Source organism: Symphodus melops (assembly GCF_947650265.1).
Source record: "Symphodus melops genome assembly, chromosome: 1".
Taxonomy (NCBI): Eukaryota; Metazoa; Chordata; class Actinopteri; order Labriformes; family Labridae; genus Symphodus; species Symphodus melops.
The window spans coordinates 29,577,589-29,601,815 of record NC_136691.1 but is presented as its reverse complement, the minus strand read 5'-3'; the positions used below and the strand labels follow the sequence as shown (position 1 = coordinate 29,601,815).

Sequence of the window (24,227 nt, the reverse complement as noted above, 5' to 3'; positions counted from 1 at the left end):
TTCTTGTGTTTCTCCTGATGTGAACAGAGGGCTGCAGTCTCCTACAGTAATGCCTCATGGTTTTAACATTCAGTGTACTTCACTCACTAATCCTGCAGCATGTTTGTTTAAACCTCTAAAGGAGACCTCTTAATTAGCACTCAGCAAAAGCAGCAAACAGGAAGTGGAGGATTCAATAAGGACGACGATTCAAATCACTTCAAACTTGAAAGATTTATTTATTTTCATCCATCAGCAAGAAGCCGCCAGCTGAGTTGACCTACAGCTAAAGGTCTTGCCACTGAAATGGCTGTGGCGCTTTATTTTTAGGCATTGGCCTCTTGAGAAATTTACAGAGCGCCAGAGCTCACCCCAAGGTACTGCAGTGGCATCTCTGTGCCGTGCATTTAAAACAGGCAGGCAGTGGGGGGAGGGGGGGGGGGGGAGAGAAAGGGAACAACAGAGCAAGGGAAAAGAAGTTTGTCAGAGTTCATTAAGTATCAAGGGAACATCGCTGGAACTGGCAGTGTAAGCCGCGCCGGGGCCCGAGTGCCATTAATCACGACTGACAAGAAACCAGGGGCCGAGGGAGGAGGTGGTGCAGGGGAGGGAGGGGAGGGGAGGGGAGGGCAGCTCTGCCAGACACACACTCTGGTTGTGATTATAGAACAGGGTCCAAGCAGTCCAGGCCAGGGTGTTGAAGGTAAAATATACCACAGCCTAGCTCTTCTAAAGTTCAGGTGTACCTTCCCACGGATCACACTCACATAATCACTGAGAGAGCGACACGACACGAAGCTTTGCAAACATGACCGAGTGAGTGCAGAGGCAGAGGAATGTTTGGCTTTAAAAGTGCAGTGCAGTGGATCTCTGCCTTTGTGCATTTCACCCTCTCCCCTTCATTTATATGAGCTGAGCCTCTGGCTTAATAGCATGCAGAAGAAAGAGAGTGGAAGTGCGGCGGGCCCATATATCTCTGTCGGCCTGCCTTATTTTCTCTCCTCACCCCAAGAAATGTGGAGCGAGCTCGCCACACTGCTGCCACCCTGGAAGAAGAAATAAATGGGAGAGAGAAAGCGAGGGGAGACAAGAAAGGGGAGAGCTCGTGACTCGTGAAGATGGAGGCCTCTGTTAAGTGCTGTGCTTGAAAGCCCGTCCGGCCTCATTAGCTGTCAGTTGTAACAATACTGAGCTGGCAGCGAAGACTGCTCCCAGTCTCGGTGCCATAAATCACAGGCTGACAGGGCCGTGACAGGGCTGGGAACCAACACACATGCAAGACTCGCTTGCTCTCTGTCTCTCTGCTGTTTCCCTTTCTTTCTTTTCTCGACTTCTTTTTTTTTCCACTGCTCATTTTTTCTCTTTCTTTATCGTCCCTTCACGCTCTCATTTGTCTGCGTCTTTGTCAGAAACGCTGCCTTGCTTTCTCTCTCTCTCTCTCTCTCTCTCTCTCTTTCATCTGTCCCGCTCGCTCTCTTTCTCAGCACATTGCAGCGTGTCAGCAGACAGTCCAGGACACATGTGCGCACAGGAACACACACTTGCATTGTGCAGATTGTTTTTGAGCCGTCCCGTGTGATGAGTGTGTCTGACAGGCAGGTCTGGAGAAGTCTGTGACTGCTTTGACCAATGAGCTGTCTGCACGGGCTTTAGATGAAGTATATCGACACAAACACGATGGTCTACTTGGTCTAGTAGGACTGATGTTTGGTGTCTCAGGGTTCTGGGTTGGACCTTTTGAAACATCTTCTTTAATGAAATGATCTGTGATGAAGTGTGAGTGAGTGGCTCCTTCGTATAACCACGAAAGCTGTCTATAGTGTTGTAGCCAAGACCACACCAACCAAGAGCAAGACTTTTAGGGATCGGGACCGAGCTGAGACCAAGACCAGAAATATCACTGAAAATCCTCATTCTGTTTAGGGGGCGTGTCACTCACTTAGACCGCAACATCGAGAAGGTTAAATCAATCTACAAATGTGTACTTGTTCATTCTTACAGGCGTTTTTAATCACAGTAATGACATGGAAATATAGTGGTGGTCTTGATTAGTCTTGATTCAAAATCCAGAGTCGCCCAGACTGAGTAAAAAACGATTCTGAGAGGAGACCGAGACCTTCAAGAAGAGGTCATTAAACAGAGTTATTGGAATTAATAATGACGCCTCTTTAGGATTTACAACAAGTGACGGTTTTATCACCGTCTGAAACGGGAGCTTTATTGACATGAAAGCACCTTCTTCACATTCCTTATAAGAAAACTCATCGTCGTCTCTCGACCAGCACATGCACAGAAAATCATGAGCACCACAACGCTGACCTCCACGTCATGTCAGAGGAGACCTTTTACTGGTGTCACATGATGTTGCTGCTGACAGTCCAAACATCCCCCTGCAGACCCACATGTAAATGTGTCAGCGTATTTGCATGTGCAGGATGTTATGGTCTGTTTGTAACCATGAGGCCATGCAGGAGCTGCTCCAGCCGTCTGCCGGCATCCATTATAGTGACGCCTGATGATGTGTGTGACACGGCTGGAGGAGGAAGGAAGTAGAAGAAAGCAGGGCTGTGGGTCATTAATCACTGCGCGCTGACACGTGAACACACACACACACACACACACACACACACACACACGCAGGCATGTCGCTGAGCATGCAGCTGGAATAAAGCCACCTGAGCATGCACACACACACACACTGTGAATATTTACAGTATGTGTGTTTATATATATACACACAGAATGAGCTCACAGCAGGGTTACATGCCTCAGGTTCGAGTGTCGATCGTTGTGGAACTCAAAATCTGTCTCAGCCTCGTTTTGGAATTTAAAATATGTTTACTCAGGATTTTAAATCTGATCGGTTATTTTTCCTCAACATTACTGTGATTAGAAGGAACACGCCCCTTTCTTAAAGAGCAAATTACTTCTATTCCATTTGTTCTTACTCCCTGTTTACAGCTGAAACCTTCCTGGTGTCGCGGTCTCAGTGAGTGACTCGCCTGCTGCTTTTTGGTCTCGGTCTCCCACAACCATCCAGAGATTAATGTTGCACCTTAATCCACCAGGACTCATCTGGATTTAGGAGAGCTTGGGTTAGATTTTCTACTCTGAAGAGGGCTTAGCTGGGTCTGTTATGGTGACAGTTATTGGCAATTTACCATCAGTGACGGCTGAATGCTTTCTGAAAAAGTCTGGCTCTAATTTTAGTGACAATTAGTCAACAAAAAAAAACTTAGAACGAGTGAAAAACAAAAGATGGTGTGAACTAAGTCAACAGTACAGCCATCATTTACTTTTATTTGTTGCACATTTTAGTAAATGCATCCATTGGCTGCAGCAAACCCCAAATAATATCAGGTGAGTATGCTAACAGTATGCTAACAGTATGCTAACATTAATGACAACGTTTACCTGAAGCTCGTTCTCTGTTCTTCATCCAGAGAACTTAACGATTTGTAAGTCTGATGGACTCTTTACTATGCAGCAGCCTCTACCATCAGTGTGTGAATGTGTCTGAATGGATGAGTTAATACTGATGGACTCTTTACTCTGCAGCAGCCTCTACCATCAGTGTGTGAATGTGTGTGAATGGATGAGTTAATACTGATGGACTCTTTACTCTGCAGCCTCTACCATCAGTGTGTGAATGTGTATGAATGGATGAGTTAATACTGATGGACTCTACACTCTGCAGCAGCCTGTGTCGGTGTGACCTGCAGGGTAAAAGAGCTTAAAAGTAGTCAGAAGACTGGAAAAGAAATATACAAGCTTAAGTCCATTTACCAACCAACTTCCTCGTCTTTGTTTTCGGCTATAATCACTGAGAAAGCACTTTTTCATCCTGACAGAGTAACATGGTGCACGGGCCCGGTTCTGCTCAGGTTGCAGCAGTGTATACGTACAGTGTGCTGCATGTGCTGAGCTGTGGGGGTGTGGGAAAGCCATCACAGTGGAGTCGGAGGAAGAATGAGGAAATTGCAGACAGATAGGGCTAATGGTTGTGGTGAGGGAAGAGGTTGTAGGGCCAACAGCTGCTCTCCATCCATCTGGACCGGCCTGGAAGATCTGACTGGAGCGCTGCACACTGACGTATTCACCGACTGAGAGGAGTTCTCTGAAACTTTCCTCTGCGCATGAATGGTCAGTATTACTCAGTCACATTTTTAGTTTTGATGCAGTGGAACCTCTGCTGCTCATTTTTCTCAATTTCTCTAAAATGGTCAGTCAGTCTGCAGGCTCCTGTTACAAGCTGTATTTGAGTCATGTGTTGAACGTTTCAGCTTCTGCTCTTTGGATTATCTGAGCTTTTCTTGCAGTACCTGTTTTCAACACTAAGTGTCAGAGTTAGATATTGCTGCTATAAATCTCAGCTAGGAGAGAATGTACTTGGCAGGGTAGGGCTGATTTGTTTTGGCTCGATCTATCTTTAACCACAAGTCTTATCTTTTGTTTATTTTACATTAACGAAAGGTCTTTCTTTTTGCCAAAACCCCATTTCATTTCCAGGTTCACATCTCCTCCTCCTCTTCAGTGTAAATAAGTCTCAGCACTTCCCAAAACATGTGTGTGAAGTGTGTTGTTGTAAACCCACTCTGATCCTGTATTTGATCATGTCTATAAACCCCTCTATTTCAGCCCTGCTCAGAACAGGCTGTTTCTGTGTCTGTAGCTTTAAATATGTAAATGAGCTGTGTCTGGCCACGCCCCCTCTCTGGAAGGGCTCGGGTGTACTCGGTGCTTTCTGGCTCCATGTCCTATTGTTTACGGTGAGAAGGCAGACTCAGAGGTCAGAACAAACACCTAGCTGTGGGAGTGTCACCCACCTGGGGGAGGGGCTACTGCCCTTTGTGATGTCATGAAGGGAAAAACTCCAAACGGTCTGTTTGAGCACACATTTTCTGAAAAGTGGAGCAGGCAGAAGATGGACTTTGGGGGGTTTGTAGACAGACTAGAGACAGATATTAGTGTTAGAGGAAGAGGACTTTGAATAATATGTGAGCTTTTAGCTTCCTGCTAAGCTAACAAAGGGCTAACTGCTCTCTGTAGGAAAAGTGCAGCAATCTGTACTCCAGTCTGTCTGACAACGAGAGAACAAATAAATAAATTTCCCCAAATGTCAAGCTGTTCTGATTTAGACACCATGTTTATGTCAAAAACACGCCATGACAGCGTGCTGTTCATGTAACCCTAACTGATGATTGATTCTCCCTGTAAAGAGGTTCTCTTAGGATATTAAATCTACTACAGCAGCCAGATAAACATCAGCTGCAGTTGAGCAACGAGAGAAATATTGTTCATTCTGTTCCAATCTCATCTGTGAGGAGGGGTATTGGGGAGAGACAAATGAAAGCTTAAGTACTTCTGGACAGCTGTTTGATTTATTCCGGATGAATCATCAATCCCGCTGTTGATGTTCAATCAAAGAGCCATAAAATGAAAAAAGGCGCTGGGCTAACCTTCTCTGTGGTGTGTAGCTGGTTTGTCCGAGCCGAGAACTTTCTCACTGCTCTCTTCTGTTGCCTGATCCCTCCACAGCTCTGACTAACACGCCCCCTTCACGTCGACACACATACATGCTTGTGCACACAAAGTGAAACACGCTCCACGCACACATGCATGTGATCACGCACGAATGTTCCCACACACACCCTGTAACCTCGCTCTGGTCTCACACTGCAGGCCTGCCATAAATCAATGGGCAGGATCGTGTCTGCCAGTTAGACTAAACAAGAGCATTTGTGAGGATTTGCTCTCGCTCATTAATCATCTTGACAGCTTGAAAAACACATTTCCCCTTTAATGACTGTATTTGGATAATCAGCTCTGTTTCCCTTCCCGCCCCTCTCCCTCAAATCCCCTCCCTGTTTTTTTTTTTTTTCCCTTTTTTAACCCGAACATAGTGAGCATGTGAGTCGCTCACGATGAGGGGAGGAGAAGGTGGAGGAGGGACTGAAGAGGTGAAGGTGTCTCAATGTCTTTAAGTAAAAATAATCACGCGCCGCTGGTGGAAAAAACTTTTTCTTTTTTTCTTTTTTCACCCTCGCTCAGCAAACTGCAGGGCGCCTGCTAATACAACCGTGTGCATGTGACGCGGTGCTGCTGAATGAAACACACAGAGCTCATGGAAGGTGCACAGCCATCGACATGAACCATGACGGGCTTAATGTGGAAAGGTCGTCAGGAATGTGTGAAAACGTGTCGGTGGAATAATAGTCGACTTGATGAGGAACGAGAAGAGTTTATTTAAGACTTTCTAAAACAGGATTTAACAGATTTACCTCACCGATAATTATGAACAATTTACAAGCTTCATTTAAACTTTAGCACATTTTCGAGCAAAGAGAGAAGCCAAAGAAAAAGCTTGACCTTTAATACACATTTATGATGTTTCATTTACACTTCCACATTTACACTGCCCCTCCACTGTGGGATTACCAGTCCTGGGGGGGCGGGACAGGGCCATCTTCCCAAAAGACATCATACTCTCCCTCACTCTCCACTTTCAAGAAATCCCTTTTCGATTCGTTTTGACATTCAAAAAGTGGTCAAGACGACAGCACTGAGCTCTGAAGGTGCTTTCACACCGTACGTTACACCTGCACGTGGTGATAGGAGAGATGACATTGAGCATGTAGCTGCAGGAGCTGGGAATCAAACCCTTGACCCTCTGGTTGAGGGACAACCGACTGCCACTGAGCCACAGCCGGCCCATTCTTCTAGTTGCTCTTGTGTATATATATGTAAATACTTCTGTGTGTCTCCTTTTAGACAGGTTTTAGATTATGTCATACTCCGGGTGTTTATTATGGGATGTTTGAGGGCCTTTCACAAAAGCTTCACTTTAGACAAGCAAATTAAAATAAAACTAAATCTACTTCAAATTAAATGAACATATTGGCTTGAGCTAATCGTCGTGGTTGATACACACATCCAGTTTACCCAGTTCGAGTGTTAGAGCGCGGCTCGACGTGCCGAGAAACATCACAACATGTTTATTTAGTGAATGTGTCATGTGTGCAGACGAGTCCTCGTGTATACAACAAATGTGTGCATGGGCTGGGCTCCTGCACGGTGCTGACATGAGGGATGATGTATCTGTTTGAACAGTTGTGACTCAGCTATGTCTGAATACCGCACAGCTGAGTGATGCTTGCACACACACACACACACACACACACACACACACACACACACACACACACACACACACACACACAGTCTCCTGGCCAGCACTCAGCTATGAAACATCTCAACTGTGCTCAGTGGCTGAAGTGATCTGGTGACATCTGGGATTTCTTTTGATTCCTTGGCACCACTTTTCTTTTTCCTGTGTGTAAATCATATTTTTAGGATTGCATGAGACAAAAACAAATAAAACTCTTTTTCACAACTGAAACGTAAAGTTAAAGGCAGGCTTGGAATTTTTTGAAAACGAAGCTCGATCTTGAAAGAAGCATTCTGTCAAAGCTCTGACGGCACCAAGCAGCATCCTCCGGTCTCAAAAACGAAGCCGATGTGGAATTGCAGAATCCTGCAGTTTGTGTTGGTTGTACTGCGATATAAACATTCGTATGGAAAAGCCTAAAACTCGCCCCTATCTCCAGGGTGAGATAGGATTTCCAGCATGGCGGCTGCTGCCGTTGAGCCTCCAGAGCCACCTATCATCTGAGGTCACTCAGGCTTCGTCTACAGTCTGTGGTTGACCCCTGACCCCCCCGCGCTCCCTCAAAGGCCACGCCCCTCACTTACGCTGCTGCTCCAGAAGTGAACCTCAGCTTATCGCATCGTGAAGAAACTACATTGTCTCCTGTCTCATTCAGCCGTAAGTAAACACTAAACTTTAACATCATACCTGTAAAAAACCCAAAACTGTTTGACTACTCAAGACGGCCAACAACGAACTCTCAGATAAACTCCATCATTGTTTCGCACTATGAATGTGCGTGAAAGGGCTCGATAACGAGCAGGGAGACAGGGAGGCGTGTGATTGGTTCATCAGATTGGAACCTCGGGACAGACATTGGTCGAAGTTTTTACTGCTACAGACGACGGATGTTCTTTGTTCCTTTTCCTTTTATTAACTTCTGTCAGGAGCTAAAGACAATTTCAATCAAAATCTTAAAAAGTCGATCTGGAGGAAATGACCTCCCCTGCCTTTAAGAGCAACTTATGAACAGATTCTTTACAACCAATCCATCTATTAGTCTCAGGAGGTAAAGTCTGCTTCAACAGGGCTGCAATAATCCTGTCAGAGAAGTGAAGCGGCTAATATTTAAGTGTGCATTAACTGTGTATCCTGGCCAGCAGTGCACTAAACACGATGAGGGCAATCATGGTAATTGCAACCTCTGAGTCCTGATGCCCGTCCAAGCGAGACATAAAACAGACCAGGGCTTGTGATGCTCCGAGTGTGTACATTATGACCACAGGTCGTCCCAGAGTGGAAGAAGAAACCAAGGTGTCAATCAGAGCGCGAATCACAGCTGCCCTCCTATCTCCGCCAAGGCACGCTCATCGGCCAACATTCATGACATCTCCGAGCGCCGCAGCAAATGGAATCCAGCTGCTATTAGACGTGCCTGTACTGTAATTTAAACGCTCATTTCACCACTGATGGTTAGTGAGGGTATGTCTATTAACAGGGCTCGCTCACACCACTGGAACTTTGGAAGGAGCAGCTCGGGGCAGATCTGAGGCCAATGGAGGTTTGCCAAGGTCAGGGCTGGATGAGAATGAAATCAAAGGCTCCATTTTTATTTTAGAAAAATAAAATCTATCAAAACAAAAGCCGGATGTATGCAATTCATTAACACAAAACCCTGAGACCCAAAGATCTTCTCTTTGATGCCATCAGGTCGGAGATCCAGGACTCTTCACCTACCATGCTGACTGGCTGCTTTGATTACTGTCTTAATGTGTTCCTGTGTTACATGTAGACCTGTGCAAGGCTGCCCTTAAGGTTGGGTTAAAGGGGGCAGCTTTCCAGGGCCCACTGTTTTTACTGTTACCCAGCTACAGTGAACTTAATGCCAGTTATAGCCAATCGAGGACCTGCACAAAGTTCGGACGCCAAAGAAAAGAAGGAGGCAGCTGGCTCGGACGTTTAACCGCAAGATGGAAAATACAGCAACATCGTACTGCAGCTTTAAAATGATCATGTTTCACTTTTGTACACGTAAAAAACAACAAAACTATTAAAGTGTACATTGTTTGCAAACTGCTCCGTCTCCAGCCGCTGCGCAGCTGAGCTCGTATCATCTTAAGTTGTTGTTAAGTTGTTTTTCTTCAGTCTGTGGCATGATGAGGTGAAGATCTGATCGGCAGTTATGCTGCATAATATATCTGCTTATGGTCTCCAAATAAAGAATTATAGTGCACGACAAATCAAATAGACTAAGAAGAGAAGACTTGAAATCAAACATTATAATTAGTGATTGAATAAAAAGTTTTATATTGAAAATAAGTTATTTTCATGATATGACATTTTTATTAATTATGACTCTTCAAATCTTATGAATTCTACGTTTTTATTGCATAATCATGATTCACTGTCTCACAGACTAATTCTGATGATTTGTTATGATATAAAATGTTTTTTGTTGTTGTTGTTGTTTTTTTAATTAATTAACGATGCCTTGTCTCGTTTCTTTCCTCAAATCTTTCATCGGGGGAAATATAGAACCTGGAGCAGACACACAGTGACCCGGTTCCCCGGTTTGGGTTTTGGTCCTGGCTGCTGTCCGTCGTCTTGCACGCTGTCTCCGCCCTCTTGACTTTATAAATGAACGGCGCTCCGCCCTCCAGCGGGGGTTTGTTCTGCTTGTGAGATGCTGAATGGACGCAACATTTTCACCTCAGTGCTGCTTTGTTTGGCAAGGCATGTATGACATGACGTGACAAGTACGGGTCCCTCAATGGGCCAAGTTTGAAATGTGCATTTCTTACAGTCTATAGTTTCTGGGTAAAATTTACATTGAATTTTTTATACAAGTGTGCTATAATTAATCTTGCATCACTTTTTATAACACATATTTGCAGTGTAATTAATGAATCTAACTAACGTGTTGATGTGACAGCTCTAATATGGGGACATCGAAATTGGCAACGCATTGAACTTTTGGCCTTTTCTGCTATTTTTGATCAATCAACATTATTATCATAAATCTGGCAACACTGGACCCCAACAAGAACTTCATAACAAACTTATTTCAGCCAGCACCAAAAGCTTCAATGTTAGCCTGCACAAACAGTACTGATCCAATGTGCATACGTTGATTTGAATCACGTCCTGGGAGAGGTCTTTCATATTTTCTGAGGGCCTTTGTACACACAAGGCAGCTGTGACGACCGAAGTCTAAACAGGATTGATCCAGACATGTCGCCTTCTGACTCAGGGAACTTGGTGTTTCTTACCATTAAAGACGAATCTGCAAACTAAAACAAAAAGGAACGCCGAGCCGAAGTCTAAAAGAGAGCCTGACAATAAACACATTCAAACATATTATCTGCTCGCATTTCAGACATGAAGACAACTCATGCACCAGACTGACAAAGTCAAGGAAACTCCACACGACAGCTTTGATCCCATAAATATGAATGTGTACATTTCTGCATTTGTGAGATGAATACATGACTATCTTTTCTTAAAGAGGAGTATTAACAGGAAGTGAGCTTAAGGGGACCGTCCCGTTTTCCACCTCTGTGAGCTGCTGCGAGACAACAGGTAGGCGAGCGTATCATACCGAACAGGAAGTCAGCGTTTTCCAAAGAGCTCCAGGAGAGCTTACTAAAAGCTCCAGTGAATATGTTGCTTTATGCAAACGCTCCAAGTGTACCCGCTGTAGAGATGTGATTCTCCGAGCCGTATTAAAATGAACAAACATAAACGGTGGGATCCGGCTGAAAGTAGCTCCTTTTCGATTTACATCAGTGAAGCAAATGATGTTGATAACAAACTTAAATGAGCTTAAATCTTTTCCTACCACCTTGTGTGATCGACACATGTGGGTTTGTGGCAAAGTGTCCCGATTTGGAGGTTTGAAAATAAGATCACGCGACGTTAAGTTTGCAAAATAAAAACAAAAACAAATGCCAGATAAAAGTTTTTTAAAGTACATAAAAAAAGGTGTTTCTGTTTTCCTGATCTTCTATCTGCTGTGATCAAAGGGGAGTTACTCGACTTGAAATGGCGCTATGACAACCTGGAGTTTACACAGCCAGTGTTACATGAATGAGAGGGGAGCTGAAGCAGGCATGTAAAACAGTCAGTCACAGGGTCGGTGGAGAGAAAGGAAGCAGAAAGTGTGTGACAGGCCCAGATGAGCGATGTGTTCACGCCATCATGGGCTGCTCTAACACTGCGGTCACTGTTGGACGCCGGAGGCTCTGCATTGTGTTCTGATGTTAAACACAGGGGTGGTAGTCATGGAGCCGAGGTTAATGTTTTGTTCTGGAGACACAGAGAGTGAGTGAGTGGGAGAGAGAGTCTGAGTAGCCCCCCCCCTCCTCCTCCTCCCCCCTCCCTGTCCTAGCTGTCAGCAGGGACGGTGAGCCGGGTAGAGCTGGCGTCTAATTGAAGAGCAGCTCCACACCCTGTCGTCATTAATCACCGGGCCTGTCAGCCGCCTGCTCAGGACCTCACAGTGACACTCTGCACCGTCTCAGCACTGACGCACATGGGGGAAAATATTAGTCCCTCCATCACCATCACTATTCCTACTGATATAAACGACTGCTTCTTTTACTTCCGCCATTCCGCCATTACTGCAAAAACCAGCGCTGTCACTGGACACTAATGGCGACTCGTAGTTTCCCACAAGAATGAGATTCAGATCATGACTGGAGGGGACGGCGGGGGGTCTGTTTGGGAGTATTTTTAGTTTAAAGTTGAAGAAATGCAGCTGGAGACGAGGGCGATCAGGCTGCTGCAGCTTTGTGCACAGTGCATGCTGGGACATGTAGGCACCACTCACTCTGCTCCACCTGCAGGAGCTGTTTTCACATCTGCATTCCTGATATTATCGAGATCATTTCAGGAGGACTGCTGCAAAGATTCTCCTGATCTGGCTGTTTCACACATTCACCTCCGCAGGTAAGACGTGACGTAAAAAACAATGCATAGGTAGCGGACGAAGAAATAATCAACAAAAATGAGGAGAAGAGGAAATGCAGCAGGTTCATCGGAGCACGGAGATGGTAGCGGTCAGGTGCAGCGATCATGGTATTTAGACGTCACTCCCCCTCTCATTGGATCCAGGTGAATTCTCCAGAGAATATCCTGCGGTGTTCTCACATCAGCTCAGATCGGATTCGAGGAGTCCGGCTAGAGAAACTCCGGAGCGGGATATAATGTGTTCGATAAAGGGTTTTTAAAGTGTGTGTGAATGGATGTTGTTTTTATTACACTTAGAGCTGCCCCCTCCTTCTTCCAGAAATAATGCTAAGCTAGGCTAAAAGTCTTTTAGCTGCAGCTTCAACTTAATCAAACCAATTAAAGGTAAATGGACGCTACCTGATGGTAGAGGCTGCTGCAGAGTAAAGAGTCCATCAGTATTAACTCATCCATTCATACACTGATGGTGAAGCAGGAGTAGCAGTTGGGGGGATTTCACATCGGACATGCGGCTGCAGGAAGTGGGGATGGAGTCCGGCCTGTGGGTCCTTTCCTGGTCTCTCTCAGATTAATGCATGATCATGAAAAAAGCCATAAAGCAGATCTGTGAGGATCCTCGTCTGTTTTCTCCCTCCCTGTGTGAGTGAGTTTACCTGCAGCTGTCTCCACACACCTCACACGGCCAGACTGTCCCTTTACCAACCGTGGCTCACATCACTCAACCTAGTTCAGATTCCCATGACTAACTTCTGTCCTCTACCTGTGTCCAGATCTCGTCACCTCAACCTGCAACAATCTACACTCAGCTCATCGACCTCACCTCACAGATCACCAGTAACCTGCACCTTGGACCAACACACACCAATAAAGAGCTTTTGTAAACCGTACCCAGGACTGTTTGAGTCCATATTGTGGGTCCAGCTGAGTTCATGACAACAAAATCTTTGAAAATAGACTTATTTATTTCAAACACCTGAAAAACTGCAACAAGAAATAAAAAGCAGAACTCACAGACTGAACAGCCTCGTGTGTGGACAAAGCACTGGTGAATACACATAGTTACACACACACACAGGCGACATAAATGGAGTGTGTGGGTGTTGACTCAGCTGCGAGAGTGTGTGGGGGAAGGAGATAGATGGAGGAGATTGATGAGTGCGGGGATAGGGAGAACAGTGAGGCATTTGATGAACGAGTGTAAACTGGCAACAGTGGAATTAATTCCACCTCCCCTGACAAGATTGAAAGTTCTCCCCTCTGCGTGACCTCCTCCAGCGTGAATCATCCTCACAATCAAGCCAACGTAACCACTTCTTTATCTGCAGCATCCCCAGATCCACATTCATAAACATCAAGAGCACGACGACGGCGGCGGCACCGGAGGGGACTCGGCTGTTTGCTGACTTCATCTGCACTTCACCAACACAACTTTAGGGGGCAACACAATCCAGGGTAAGTCACAAAGGAAACATGTTGCACCTCGATAATAATGCTAAACACTCGTGCCCTATTTTTGTGTAGACTCCTTTAAAAGGAGGCCATGAGTGTGTTTGTTTTTCTGCATGTGTGTGTGTGTGTCTAAAGAAGAGAAATAAGTGTGGCGTCCAAGAGAGCATCCCAGAGCAGCGATCAGGGCGCTCTGACCTTGCTGGTGTGGCAGGGGCTGGATGTGGTTTGGGAGGGTCATCCATTCTGTTAATGGTCCTGTCAAGTGACACCTGTGCTCGCCTTTCCCCTGTCTGGAGTGCTAATGAACCGCAAGAGTAGAGGAGTCGAGGAGTCGGGGTCAATAGCTTCCTCGGAGGCTGCAGCCTCTTTGCTTTGTGCCACCTATGCCCTGTCAGCTAAATAGAGTGGAGACGCAGAGACATTAGCAGAGCCCGAGCACTCTAATGGCAGCCGAGCGGCTTGAAGATAAACCGACTCCTTCTCTTTGAATTAGGATCTTACAGCGCTGAGTCGAGAACGCTGACTTCACTTAAACCACAGCGCAGCGCAGAGAAAATAGCTCTGCACATCAGGACGCCGGCCTCCATGTTTCAGGTTCCTGTAAGAGAGCCCGCTCTCCTCAGGGGAGGTGTCAGGACTTTGATGAATATTTCTCTATTAACCGCCTCCCATTGTCAGCTCTGGCCTTTGTGCTGTGGGCCAATCCGTCAGACTGTTAAGAGATCCTGGGTGGACCCCTCCCTCAGGTCATTATTGAAGGCCCAGTGACCCAGTGGCCACTCCACAACCGCCGTCCACTCTGCTGAGGCGGCGGTTTTTAAGGCCTCACAAACACGAATCAGCAATTAAAAGCTGCACTCACAACAACAAAAGCAACGTGAGTGATGGAGACGAAAGAGGAGATGGGGGTCCACGGAGACCAGCTAACAGGGCTAATGTGACCCGGCGTGACCTCTCTGGGACCGCCCTGTCAGCTGATATGAGCCATGAAATATTACACACTGCCACATCCAGCGTGGCTCTAATGGCCCTGGTGATGGATGGAGTGAGATGAAGCTGTGAGCGTGGCATCAAAAGAAAGGATAGACGAGGTAAAATGCAATCACGTGTCATTTATTTAGCAAAATAAGACTTTTTCTTATTGGTTGGATAGCACAGCCATCAGTAATTATTTTATTTACGGCATTTTTTTTTCTTCTCATCTTTGTACCATTTGCAGGGCGAGAGCCCCGAAAGCAAGCTTGGAAAAATATTACATCTTTGCATATTTACAAATAAAAATAACGGCATCGTTTAAAATCATTCTCGAGGACATGCAATTCTCCAGAGTCTGAACAAGACGAAGGAAAAAAGACAAAAGGAGGCTTTAAAAAAAAAAAAAAGTCCCCAGAATAAAGTCTCACAGTCCGTCTTCTTCTTGGTGCATGGTTTTTATTTTTAGAGTGTTTGATAGGCATACTGTTTCATATACTTTGATTTATTCTTTTCACTTAGAATACCTCTCAGCAGTTTATTTGGACAGCAAGATTTTCCCCCCCAGAGTCGAATACCAAGCGCTTGAGTGAAAAATAAATACAAACTTTCAGTTCTGGGAGACAGAGATAAAGAAAAAAAAACAAAGTCAAGTCGTAATAATCCCACACTTCCATCATTTTCCAGCTCGCCCTCTTTAATCGGTAAAGTCTGTTGAAGGTTACCCATCACAGGGTCTCTGCTGCTGCGGCGCCAGTCACAATCCTGAGGCTAACAGGTGGTATTCCTGGCAGGCGGGCCAGCAGGCATGATGCCCGGTACCAGTGATGACCCCAATTTAAGAATCCATCTTCAGAACCGCTCTGGAGAGTCCAAGCCGGGGGCTGCAGGCTGATATCACTGGTATCCGAGCGCTGAGGCCGAGCCCAGTCTCTGGCTGTAGAGGGCGTAAGGGGAGTAATAGGCTGAGGAGGAGGGGAGGGATGGCATGGGTAGTCCGGGGGCTCCGGGCAGGTGGGATTTACTGTAAGGGTGGTAGCGAGCCAGGCTGAGGCCAGGAGAGCCTCGGAGGGAGAAGGAGCTTGGCAGGGTACCCGGGCTGCTGGGGGGGGGCAGGTGGAGGTGACAGGAGGCTGAGGATGAAACCGATGAAGGGTAGGCCGACAACAACTTGCTGTCCACCATCCCAGGCAGTGAGGTGTGGGTGCGCAGGTGGGCGAGTAGCTCCTCTGATGTGGCGAAACGTTTGTCACAGGGACCTCCGACCGACACCCAGTTACAGGCGTGAGGCTGCGGCTCGTTGGGGAGCATGAAGCCGTAGGTGTAGAGAGGGTGTGATAGGGAAGGGGTGCTGCTGGAAGACAAGGCACTGGAGTGCAGAGAATGGAGAGGGTGGGAGGGGTAGACCAGAGGAAAACCAGACTTCAGGCTGTTTGGATCGTGGACACAGGTGGAGCAGTTGCTCCCTCCTAAGTGGGGGGCATTATGGTAAGTCAGACAGTAAGGGTCCCGACACAAACCCTGCATCAGGGAAGGAGGGGAAGCTCCTGTGAGGGGGCTGGAGCTGTGGTGCTTCCCTGGAAGTCCTAAGCCCAAACTAGACTTGGTGTGATCCAAGCCATGAACAAACTGGGAGGGGTAGCCGGCGTAGGCCCCCACAATGGAGCCGTGGTAGCCCATGCTAGCAGGAGGCAAGGGGAAGACAGAATGTCCTGGTTTAAACGGGGAGACGGGGGCGATGTGCCCAGAGCTCAGACTCGACTGCGAGGAGGTCTGCAGGTCGGCTTTGCTCTCCGGCCGCGGGCTGCTAGCAGAGCTGGCGTTGCTGGAGTTGGAGCTGGCCCGGATGTGGCTCGAGTTGGCTAACTGAGCCCCATCCATACTTGATTTAGCTGCCTCCGAGTCTTTTTTAGCGGCACTGTTGCCGTTACTGTCCGAGCCTGCCTGCTCTGAGCTCCCAGATTTGTTGTCCGTGAGCGGGGTCTGGGAGTGTGGCGGAGGCTGCGTGGAGGGGGAATGGCTTTGTCTGAGGGGCTGACTCTGAGCGTGCAAGGGAGGAGAGCTGGAGCCTGGTGACCGGGAATGGTGAGGAAAGGGTGGACATGAAGCAGTGCCACTACTGGAGCTTCCATTTGGCAACCTGAACGCTGCTTTATCCGAAGGCCCCTTTGTTACAGAAACATCCTTACGAGCGTCGCCCGGAGACTTCAAGTAAGGCTTGAAGCTGGACTTGTCCTCCTGGGAATGGTGCTGCTCTCCGGTCTTGGAAGGTCGGCTGGAAGACTCCTTGTCTGCCAGGCTGCCAGAGGAGAGAGAGGCCAGCTTGGAAGAGGAGGACGGGTCGGGTTTGCCAATTTGAGAGCATGTCTGAGCCAGCAGGGCCAAAGGACTCTTTTTGGCATCCAGCTGGGAGAGAAAAAACAGCAAAGGTGAGCAAACTGCGTTTTATGTTGATTTAAATTAAACATCCAGATACCTCCACTACGATTAAAGTATTTGAAAAAAAGAACTATAAGTATAGTTTTAATAACTTATTTTGTCCCCATGAGTCATGTTTTTTTTATCCGACAGAAACAAAGAAAGTCCGGATGTGAAGTCAAGGTTTCCTTTCCTTTCGGAAAGAACCTTTATGGACATTTGAGAATTAATATACATGTTTAATCTTGTTTTATATAAACAAGTTCACTAAAAGAATTACTTTGGCATCTCCGAACTCGGATGTCTTTCGAGCTTGCCATTACGTAGTTGTGCGTAAAATGGCGCAAATGTTGTTTTTTTTCCGCCTGAATAACTCGCAGCGACTTCAACAGTACACTTATTGTCTGATTAATATTTAGTAGACATCAACAGGGGATACTAACACATGTTGTACAACATAAAAAATATCTGTGAATGCCTTACTTCGATGCTGACTGGCGCGGACGTGAGGGGTTGGAGATACTCCGGGTGCAGCAAGTGGCCGCTGTGCGCCGTCAACATCTTTATGATCCGGATGGGAAGCCTTTTCGCCTGGCGCGAGGGATCCGCGGGAGAGGGACAAGATGTGGCTGTGGAAACGGACCGTGTCTCCGCTCCGATGCGGTGCAGATCACCGCGTTGGTTGTCGGCGCTGCGCTCCTGGGACTGGCTGCGTAAAAGCGGTTCAGTTCCAATAGGAGGATCTCTCATCTGGATCGGGGCGCGATATGGGACGGCGGCATGTAACGAGTAGACGCAGGGTTAAAAATCATTTACAAGCACGGGCCATGATGATCACTTTAGTAGTGTGGTAATCCAAAGATCATGTGCGCAATGCGCTCCAAACGACCAATAAGACTGTCTTTAAAGATGAACAAATCGCCCAAATGTCATCCTGTGTCGATCTCTGCAGGATCAGCTGCTAGAAATATTCCTTAATATTCCTTTGAAAAAGAGGAAAACACAGAAGTCACTTCTTTTCAAAACACGGAGCAAGTGATCGCTATTTCCCCGCAGAGGTTTGTGGGTGACAGTCCTCCGCCGTGTCTGTCTCTCTCTCTCTGCTGCAGCAGCCTCTCAGTGTACTTCTCCCACATACTAACCACGAGAGGGAGGGATTTCAAAGCTACGAGCCGCTGACCAATCACAAGTAACCGCATACAGAGGCAGGGGCGGGACGATGTGAGGGGGGGCGCGGTTAGTCTGCAGGCCTCACCCACATACCCGGATGATGATGAACAGTTGGAGATGTGTGTCACTGACCTTCAAAAAAACCCAAAACATTTTAACTTGAACATTTAAAAAGTAAAAACTGTGTCACAGAGTGCATGAAACAAACATTCAGAGACATGAAACCAAGTGAAGTAATAACAGTTTGATGCCGTGTGCAGATAAAAGCAAACTGACATCATGGAGTTTCTTGTTTTTCACCGTTGATGTGTCATTTGAACGTTTGCAGACACACACACACACACACACACACTCCAGAAACACAACGATACAACTTTCAGCGTCTCTTTCATCAGGAGTAGAACGGAGAGACGTGACGGAGGCGTTCCTTAGCGAGCTCTCTAACCGTGTTTGATTTGTGACAAGAACAACAAGCGCTGCTTTATGGGGAAGTCCATCCTGGTTTGAACGCCTCCTCGTGCGATCAGATGGCTCGGCTCGGCTGAGACCCAACATTTATTGAAGCGTCATACTCAGGCTGTGCAAAGTGATGTCACTGATAAGAACAAGCCTCGAAAAGGTAAACGCCCGTTGGCCTTATCAAGCTGCAGCGTCATCAGCCAACTGCTTGGTTATCGTGGCGGCTGGCGTTGGTCTGCAGCTGAGAGGAAAAGGAGGATGAGGTCACTTCACTGTTTGACCTGTCATCATCAGGCTCAGCCGTCAATCATCACTCACACGCTGCCACTCACGCTTCAATGACCTGCAGAGATCCAAGAATATGTGAGCGCAAACCCTCACGTCGCTAGGCTAAGTGCGCTAAAATCCCCTTTTGAATCGGCCTGTTTGTTTTAAAGCCGTCTGTCACCACCTCAGGCCGAGACATAAACAGGTGACGCGTAACAACTGCTCTCTCACTCGGAGGTTTGAAGGTAACGCCGAGGGCTTAGAGGGGATTTCAAAGCTTTCTTCACGACACAGACTGCTAGTTAAGTTGTGAGAGATTTCCGATTGTTCTGTTGTTTATCACACAGTCATCCCCTTGTTAAAAGGGTGAGTGGGTTACTCGCTGCTCTGTGGGTGGAGTTGCATAAGGAAGGAGGGCGTTTGAAAGGAGAGCAAAGAGGAGGGTACGGGGAAAAGCCAGACAAAGGCAGCCGGAGAAAGAAACAAGGGCGGGCTCAAACAACAGGGAGCAGCTCCTTTCATATGTCCCCTTGATGTCGGCTGCTAACAGCTGTTTTGGCGTGTTGATGACTGATGGCTGTTTCCTGTTGTGGATATTTTAAGGGGACAGCTTTCCCGTTAAAGAGGCTTCTCAGCATGTCCAGGTCCTGCCGGCCCACGGGGCATTTCCATGCCTGTCCACGGTGCTATCAAAGCAGGCGGTTCTGCTGGAACAGCAGCCAGACAAAAAGCCCAGGATGGAGCTGAGGAGGAGCAGACCCCACATGCCCCTGTGATCCTGTGATTTATAGAGCTGCTGAGGCCTGTAATGGACGCCATGGCTCTGTGGCGAGGCCTCATTCCCCCCCCCCCCCCCCCCCCCCTCTCCCCCCCTTGTTGAAAAGCTGCTGTTTGCCTGACTCCAGAGTAAATATATAACGCTGACAGTAGGCAGCTGAATTCTTCAAACCTGGCTCAAACAAACCCTCATCTGCTCGTTTGTCTCTCGCCGTGTTTAGAAGTGCTGAGGCGTTTTGTGGCGCTCTCTGGGATTAGCGTTATGTAGATGCTCTGTGTGATTGTTTAATGAGGGGCTGACATTGATGTGAGCTCATAAGAGTCTTGTTTCTCTTCTTTTCAAGTGATTATACTTGCACAGGCCTTCACTGGTGTCAGCCAGACTTTGACAAGGCCTGGCTGCGTGCTGTACTGTACAAAGAGAAGGAGGCAGAAATGATAAAAGCGCCAGAGAGACAGAGGAGGGAAATGAGTGTAAATAACTCCTATTTAATTATCTGTGACTGACTTATGGGGTGTGTGGAATGGGGAATAGAGGCCTGAGGCTGGGGCTCTGCTCTACCCCTGGTGTTTTCTCCAGCAGCAATAAAACCAAAGGGAGGAGAAAAAAAAGTGGATTAAGACAGTTTCATGGGGTGTAGCAGACATGGCATTTAGACCCAAACACTTACAAAAAAAAAAAAAGAGCCTTGCAGGCTCCATTCCAGTCAGGACAAAATGTTGAGCCGAGGATTTCCGTGAGCTGAAAGGTCCACAAACAATATCTACGCAGTGTGGCTAATGTATTCACACTTCCTCGTTTGTCTTTCTGCGGTCGCCTCTCCATCTGTGTTTGACACGCATGCTAATCCTTTCACAGCCCGACGTGCACGCGCTCACACAAAGACAAACAGACAGGGCACACTGTGCATGATACCATCTTAAAGGTGTGTTATTTAAATCCCTACAGTGTCATCTGTGTGTGTGTGTGTGTGTGTGTGTGTCAGTCAGAGCTGCGGCTGACAACCTTATCTCTTCAGTTTAGGAGGGAGATTGTCTCTGTTGTCAGCGCCTCACGTATTCACTCTTATCCACTCTGCCTACCTGTCGTCTATCTGTCTGCATTAGAATCACACAGGGATAATAGGCTTCCCTCTGTGTTCGCTGATTGGCACTTTTATTTCCCAATGCTGCAGCGTGCAGGGTGCCACCGCGTCATACTCGCCGTTCACCTGGAATGTGCTTTTCCAGACAGGCACGTTGGTTGTCCAACGCCCACAACGGTGCCACCTCCAGTCCGACTCCTCCGTCCACACTGGAAAAACAAAAACCCTATTGTCCTCCACGCTGAGCATGGAGCGAGGAGGGAGGGAGCAGGCAGCGTCTGCCTTAAATCACATCATCCTACATTGTTGTGTGAAATTCAGATGACATCAAAAGATTTTTTTCTTCTTTTTTTCCATTAGTCTGACAACAGGGGTGGGGAGGAGGGGGGGGCGGCATTTTGATAGATGCACAATCAAGGTATTCACAAGCTGGACCCGTGACAGGTCTGGAGAAAGGAACAACAACAGGCCTCGCAGAGAGCACATTCCTCACGCTTGTTAAAGTCAACGCTGTTTCCTCCACTCATGGTCAGAGTCCCCGCCTCTGTGTCTTCATCGTCCAACCTTTGCCGAGGCGGAGGCTGCTGGAACGTTCTGCAACATCAGCCCACTCCTTTCTGCCCAAAACATTTTTAAGGTTCCTTTTAAAGCTCTGTATGCCTCTCTTAGGGACACTCTGAGGACCCAGGAGTGAAAGCTCCGTGCGTGAGGCGTGCACACAAACCACGAGGCTGCTGGCGCCGCCGCCGCCGCCTTCAACGCTTTCCAATAAATAAAGTTTGTGTTTTATTTTTAAAAGTTGCTCAATCAAACTGTCTAATCTCAGCTGCTCATCACAAATTGACTCATTCTGGAGTTCAACCATGATGGCCATGAAGAAGAAGAAGATGATGAAGGGCAGTACATGTCTTCACAGCCCACAGCAAGGCCGAGTCACGACGTGACAATAGATGGCAGAGCTCAATTAAAAGCCTATCAATGTGTTAGTAAGTCAGCCTGACACATCCAACAGACCCGCCCTGCCATCAATCTGTCCACATGTGCCTGCCGGGCCGGGTCACCGCCGGAGCAGCACACAGATACGTATACAAGGAGCAAATGAAAAGTACACATGCAGGTGACTTTTATAGAAGTCAGAGAAGCAGAAGTTCTGCTTGAATCAGAATAATAATAATAATAATAAAAACAGAGCGTTAGTAATATAAAACACGCTCCAGACTCAGACCTGCTGTGGCCAAAATATTTGTCTCAACATGGTGCTTGTGGTGACAAAGCAGCGCGCTTGTTCCTGGCAGTAATTCACCGCCTCAGATGAATACATGAAAGTGAAGCATGGCCATATATCACCAACCCCCCCCCCCCCCCCCCCCCCCTCGCTCTGTGTGAGCCTCACAAAGTCACACACGGCCGTTTGTTATGCGACCGTGCATTCTCTTTTTCCAACTCTGCGTTGAGGGCTACGGGCCAAGCTGACACTTATGAAATATTTCCCTTGCTGACCTTAGCTACTGCCTCAGCTGGGGAGATTAATCCTCTGTCTGCAGACGCTGGGAGCACACACACACACACACACACACACACACACACACACACACACACACACTCACTACAGAACAGTGGCAACAGCGCTGGCAACAACTCTGTTTTAGTAGGAATAATTACAGCCTGTGTTGATTTATATGGACTGTACTCGACAGTGACGTGGAAGGACAGTTGGATGGTATGCACTGAAGGTTATGAACTTCAATCATACAGATAATATTACACACGCCCAAACGAGCAAATTGCAGACAAAGAAGAAATGGAGTACTGGAAGTGTCCCAGTGTGATTTAATAACCTCTGTCTCTGTACACAGACTTGAAGTGACTCATTTGAGGAACACAATGACAGGGCGGGCCTATCAAAACAAGGTCTCTAAATCCACTTTATACCTCCTTGTCAAATTAAATTACACTAAATTCCTCCTGCTGAAGTCTTATTGCCATGGCGAGCTGTATTTATAGCACTCAGAGGTTTGTGCGCGGTCCTTTGTGCCCGTTAAAGATTCAAAATGAAATAATAAAAAGAGTTGATTTGATCTCTGAAGGTTCACAGTGATTCCATAAAAACAGACGTCAATATGCTCAATCAATACTCGACCTGAGAGCGAGCACAGACGATGAACTGACCCTCAGTGTCAGACGTCGGACGTCGGCTCATCGATCATGTGATCTGAACAGAAACGTGTTCGGAGCAGAGAGCGACCTCCAGGGCAAAACGCTGCAGTTTAGTGTCGTTCAAAGTGCTTACAATAAAAACAGCTCAGTTTGTCTCTACATGACTTTATATTTCTTTTATCACTCTTTAGTTTTTATTTTATATATTTATATTTACGAGTGGAGTCGGCAGGAACGTTCGTCACAGATCGTAAACACAACAAATGTGGCCCCCTCCTCCCAGTCTCCACAGGACGGCGTGCGCGGCGCTTTGCGAACACTTCGATATGCATTACAGACGGTTCAGTGTGGATACTAACTTCCTGGTTTAGTGCAATAGAGATAGGATGCATGCTTTCAGGAAATGAATTGTATTTAACCTCCCACAATGCTTTGCAAACGTAACCATGAAACCTCAGATCAGGTGAGCCTCCAAATCAAACCAGCATGGATTCATTTCATCAGTGTTTCATCTCGAGTTAAAGTCCCTCCTAAAATCTCTCTTTTAAATCAACAAAAACAAATGTAACACGTCTGCATTGTTATAAAACCTTTCCCGCTCTAAAGAATGATTTCCATGTGTATGTCTGCGTCTCTATTGGTTTACCTGACTGCATAATGTGCATGACTCATCTTCAGCACGGAGACGACGCGCTGACTACTGCACACTGACTGATTAAGAAGGCAGCTTCAACCTCCACTGCAAGCTAGCACACGCTAGCACATGCTAACTGCCGGTGTTTGTCACCACAGGAAGTGATGACTGAGCATCTGGAAGAGTTATATTCAGAGGCGGGGCTTACCTGACTGACAGGTGAGAGGTTGCAGCTGTTTTCCAGGAGGCTAAAGGCTCCACATCTTTATGTGTTGGAGTAAAAGTGAGTTTAAGAAAGCATTAAAAATATGACGACCGCCATCTTTGGGCTTCAAATGAATCGCTGAAACTACGTCCATGTTTTATACAGTCATTGTTTCAGACAGGGACCATATATATATATATATAAATCATATTGGTTATTAAAGACGTTTGAACGATCTTGGCCTTTCTGTGCTGCCAGATAAATTCCCTCTCAAAAGATGATTCTGTAAAATGACACTTTAATATTTTCACAGAGTACTCAGGATGCCACCTCTTCACCTCCTGTGGCCTTGTGTTAGTCTCCACAGCCTCCGTCCATCCGGCTCGGCCCTGACTTCATGTGCAGCAGCAGCAGACGACGTGGCCAAGTTTGGTCTTTTATAAAAGGTTATTTAGTTGCCAGGAGAGAGAGAGAGAGAGAGAGAGAGAGAGAGAGAGAGAGAGAGAGAGAGAGAGCGAGAGAGAGAGAGCGAGAGAGAGA

At 46.9% G+C, this 24,227-nt stretch overlaps 2 protein-coding genes across 2 annotated transcripts in view; both read right to left on the bottom strand.

The window, feature by feature from the left end:
* erlin2 (ER lipid raft associated 2) overlaps positions 1-24,227 on the bottom strand; it is a 120,067-nt gene that overhangs the window by 12,543 nt on the left and 83,297 nt on the right. The window lies entirely within an intron of this gene.
* Positions 14,641-18,212, bottom strand: znf703 (zinc finger protein 703). Its single transcript, XM_079347099.1, has 2 exons — positions 17,417-18,212; positions 14,641-16,921 (listed from the first exon to the last, which is right to left on the bottom strand). Exons 1-2 carry the CDS (start codon positions 17,681-17,683, stop codon positions 15,413-15,415), a joined length of 1,776 nt encoding a protein of 591 aa, XP_079203225.1. The 5' UTR covers positions 17,684-18,212; the 3' UTR covers positions 14,641-15,412.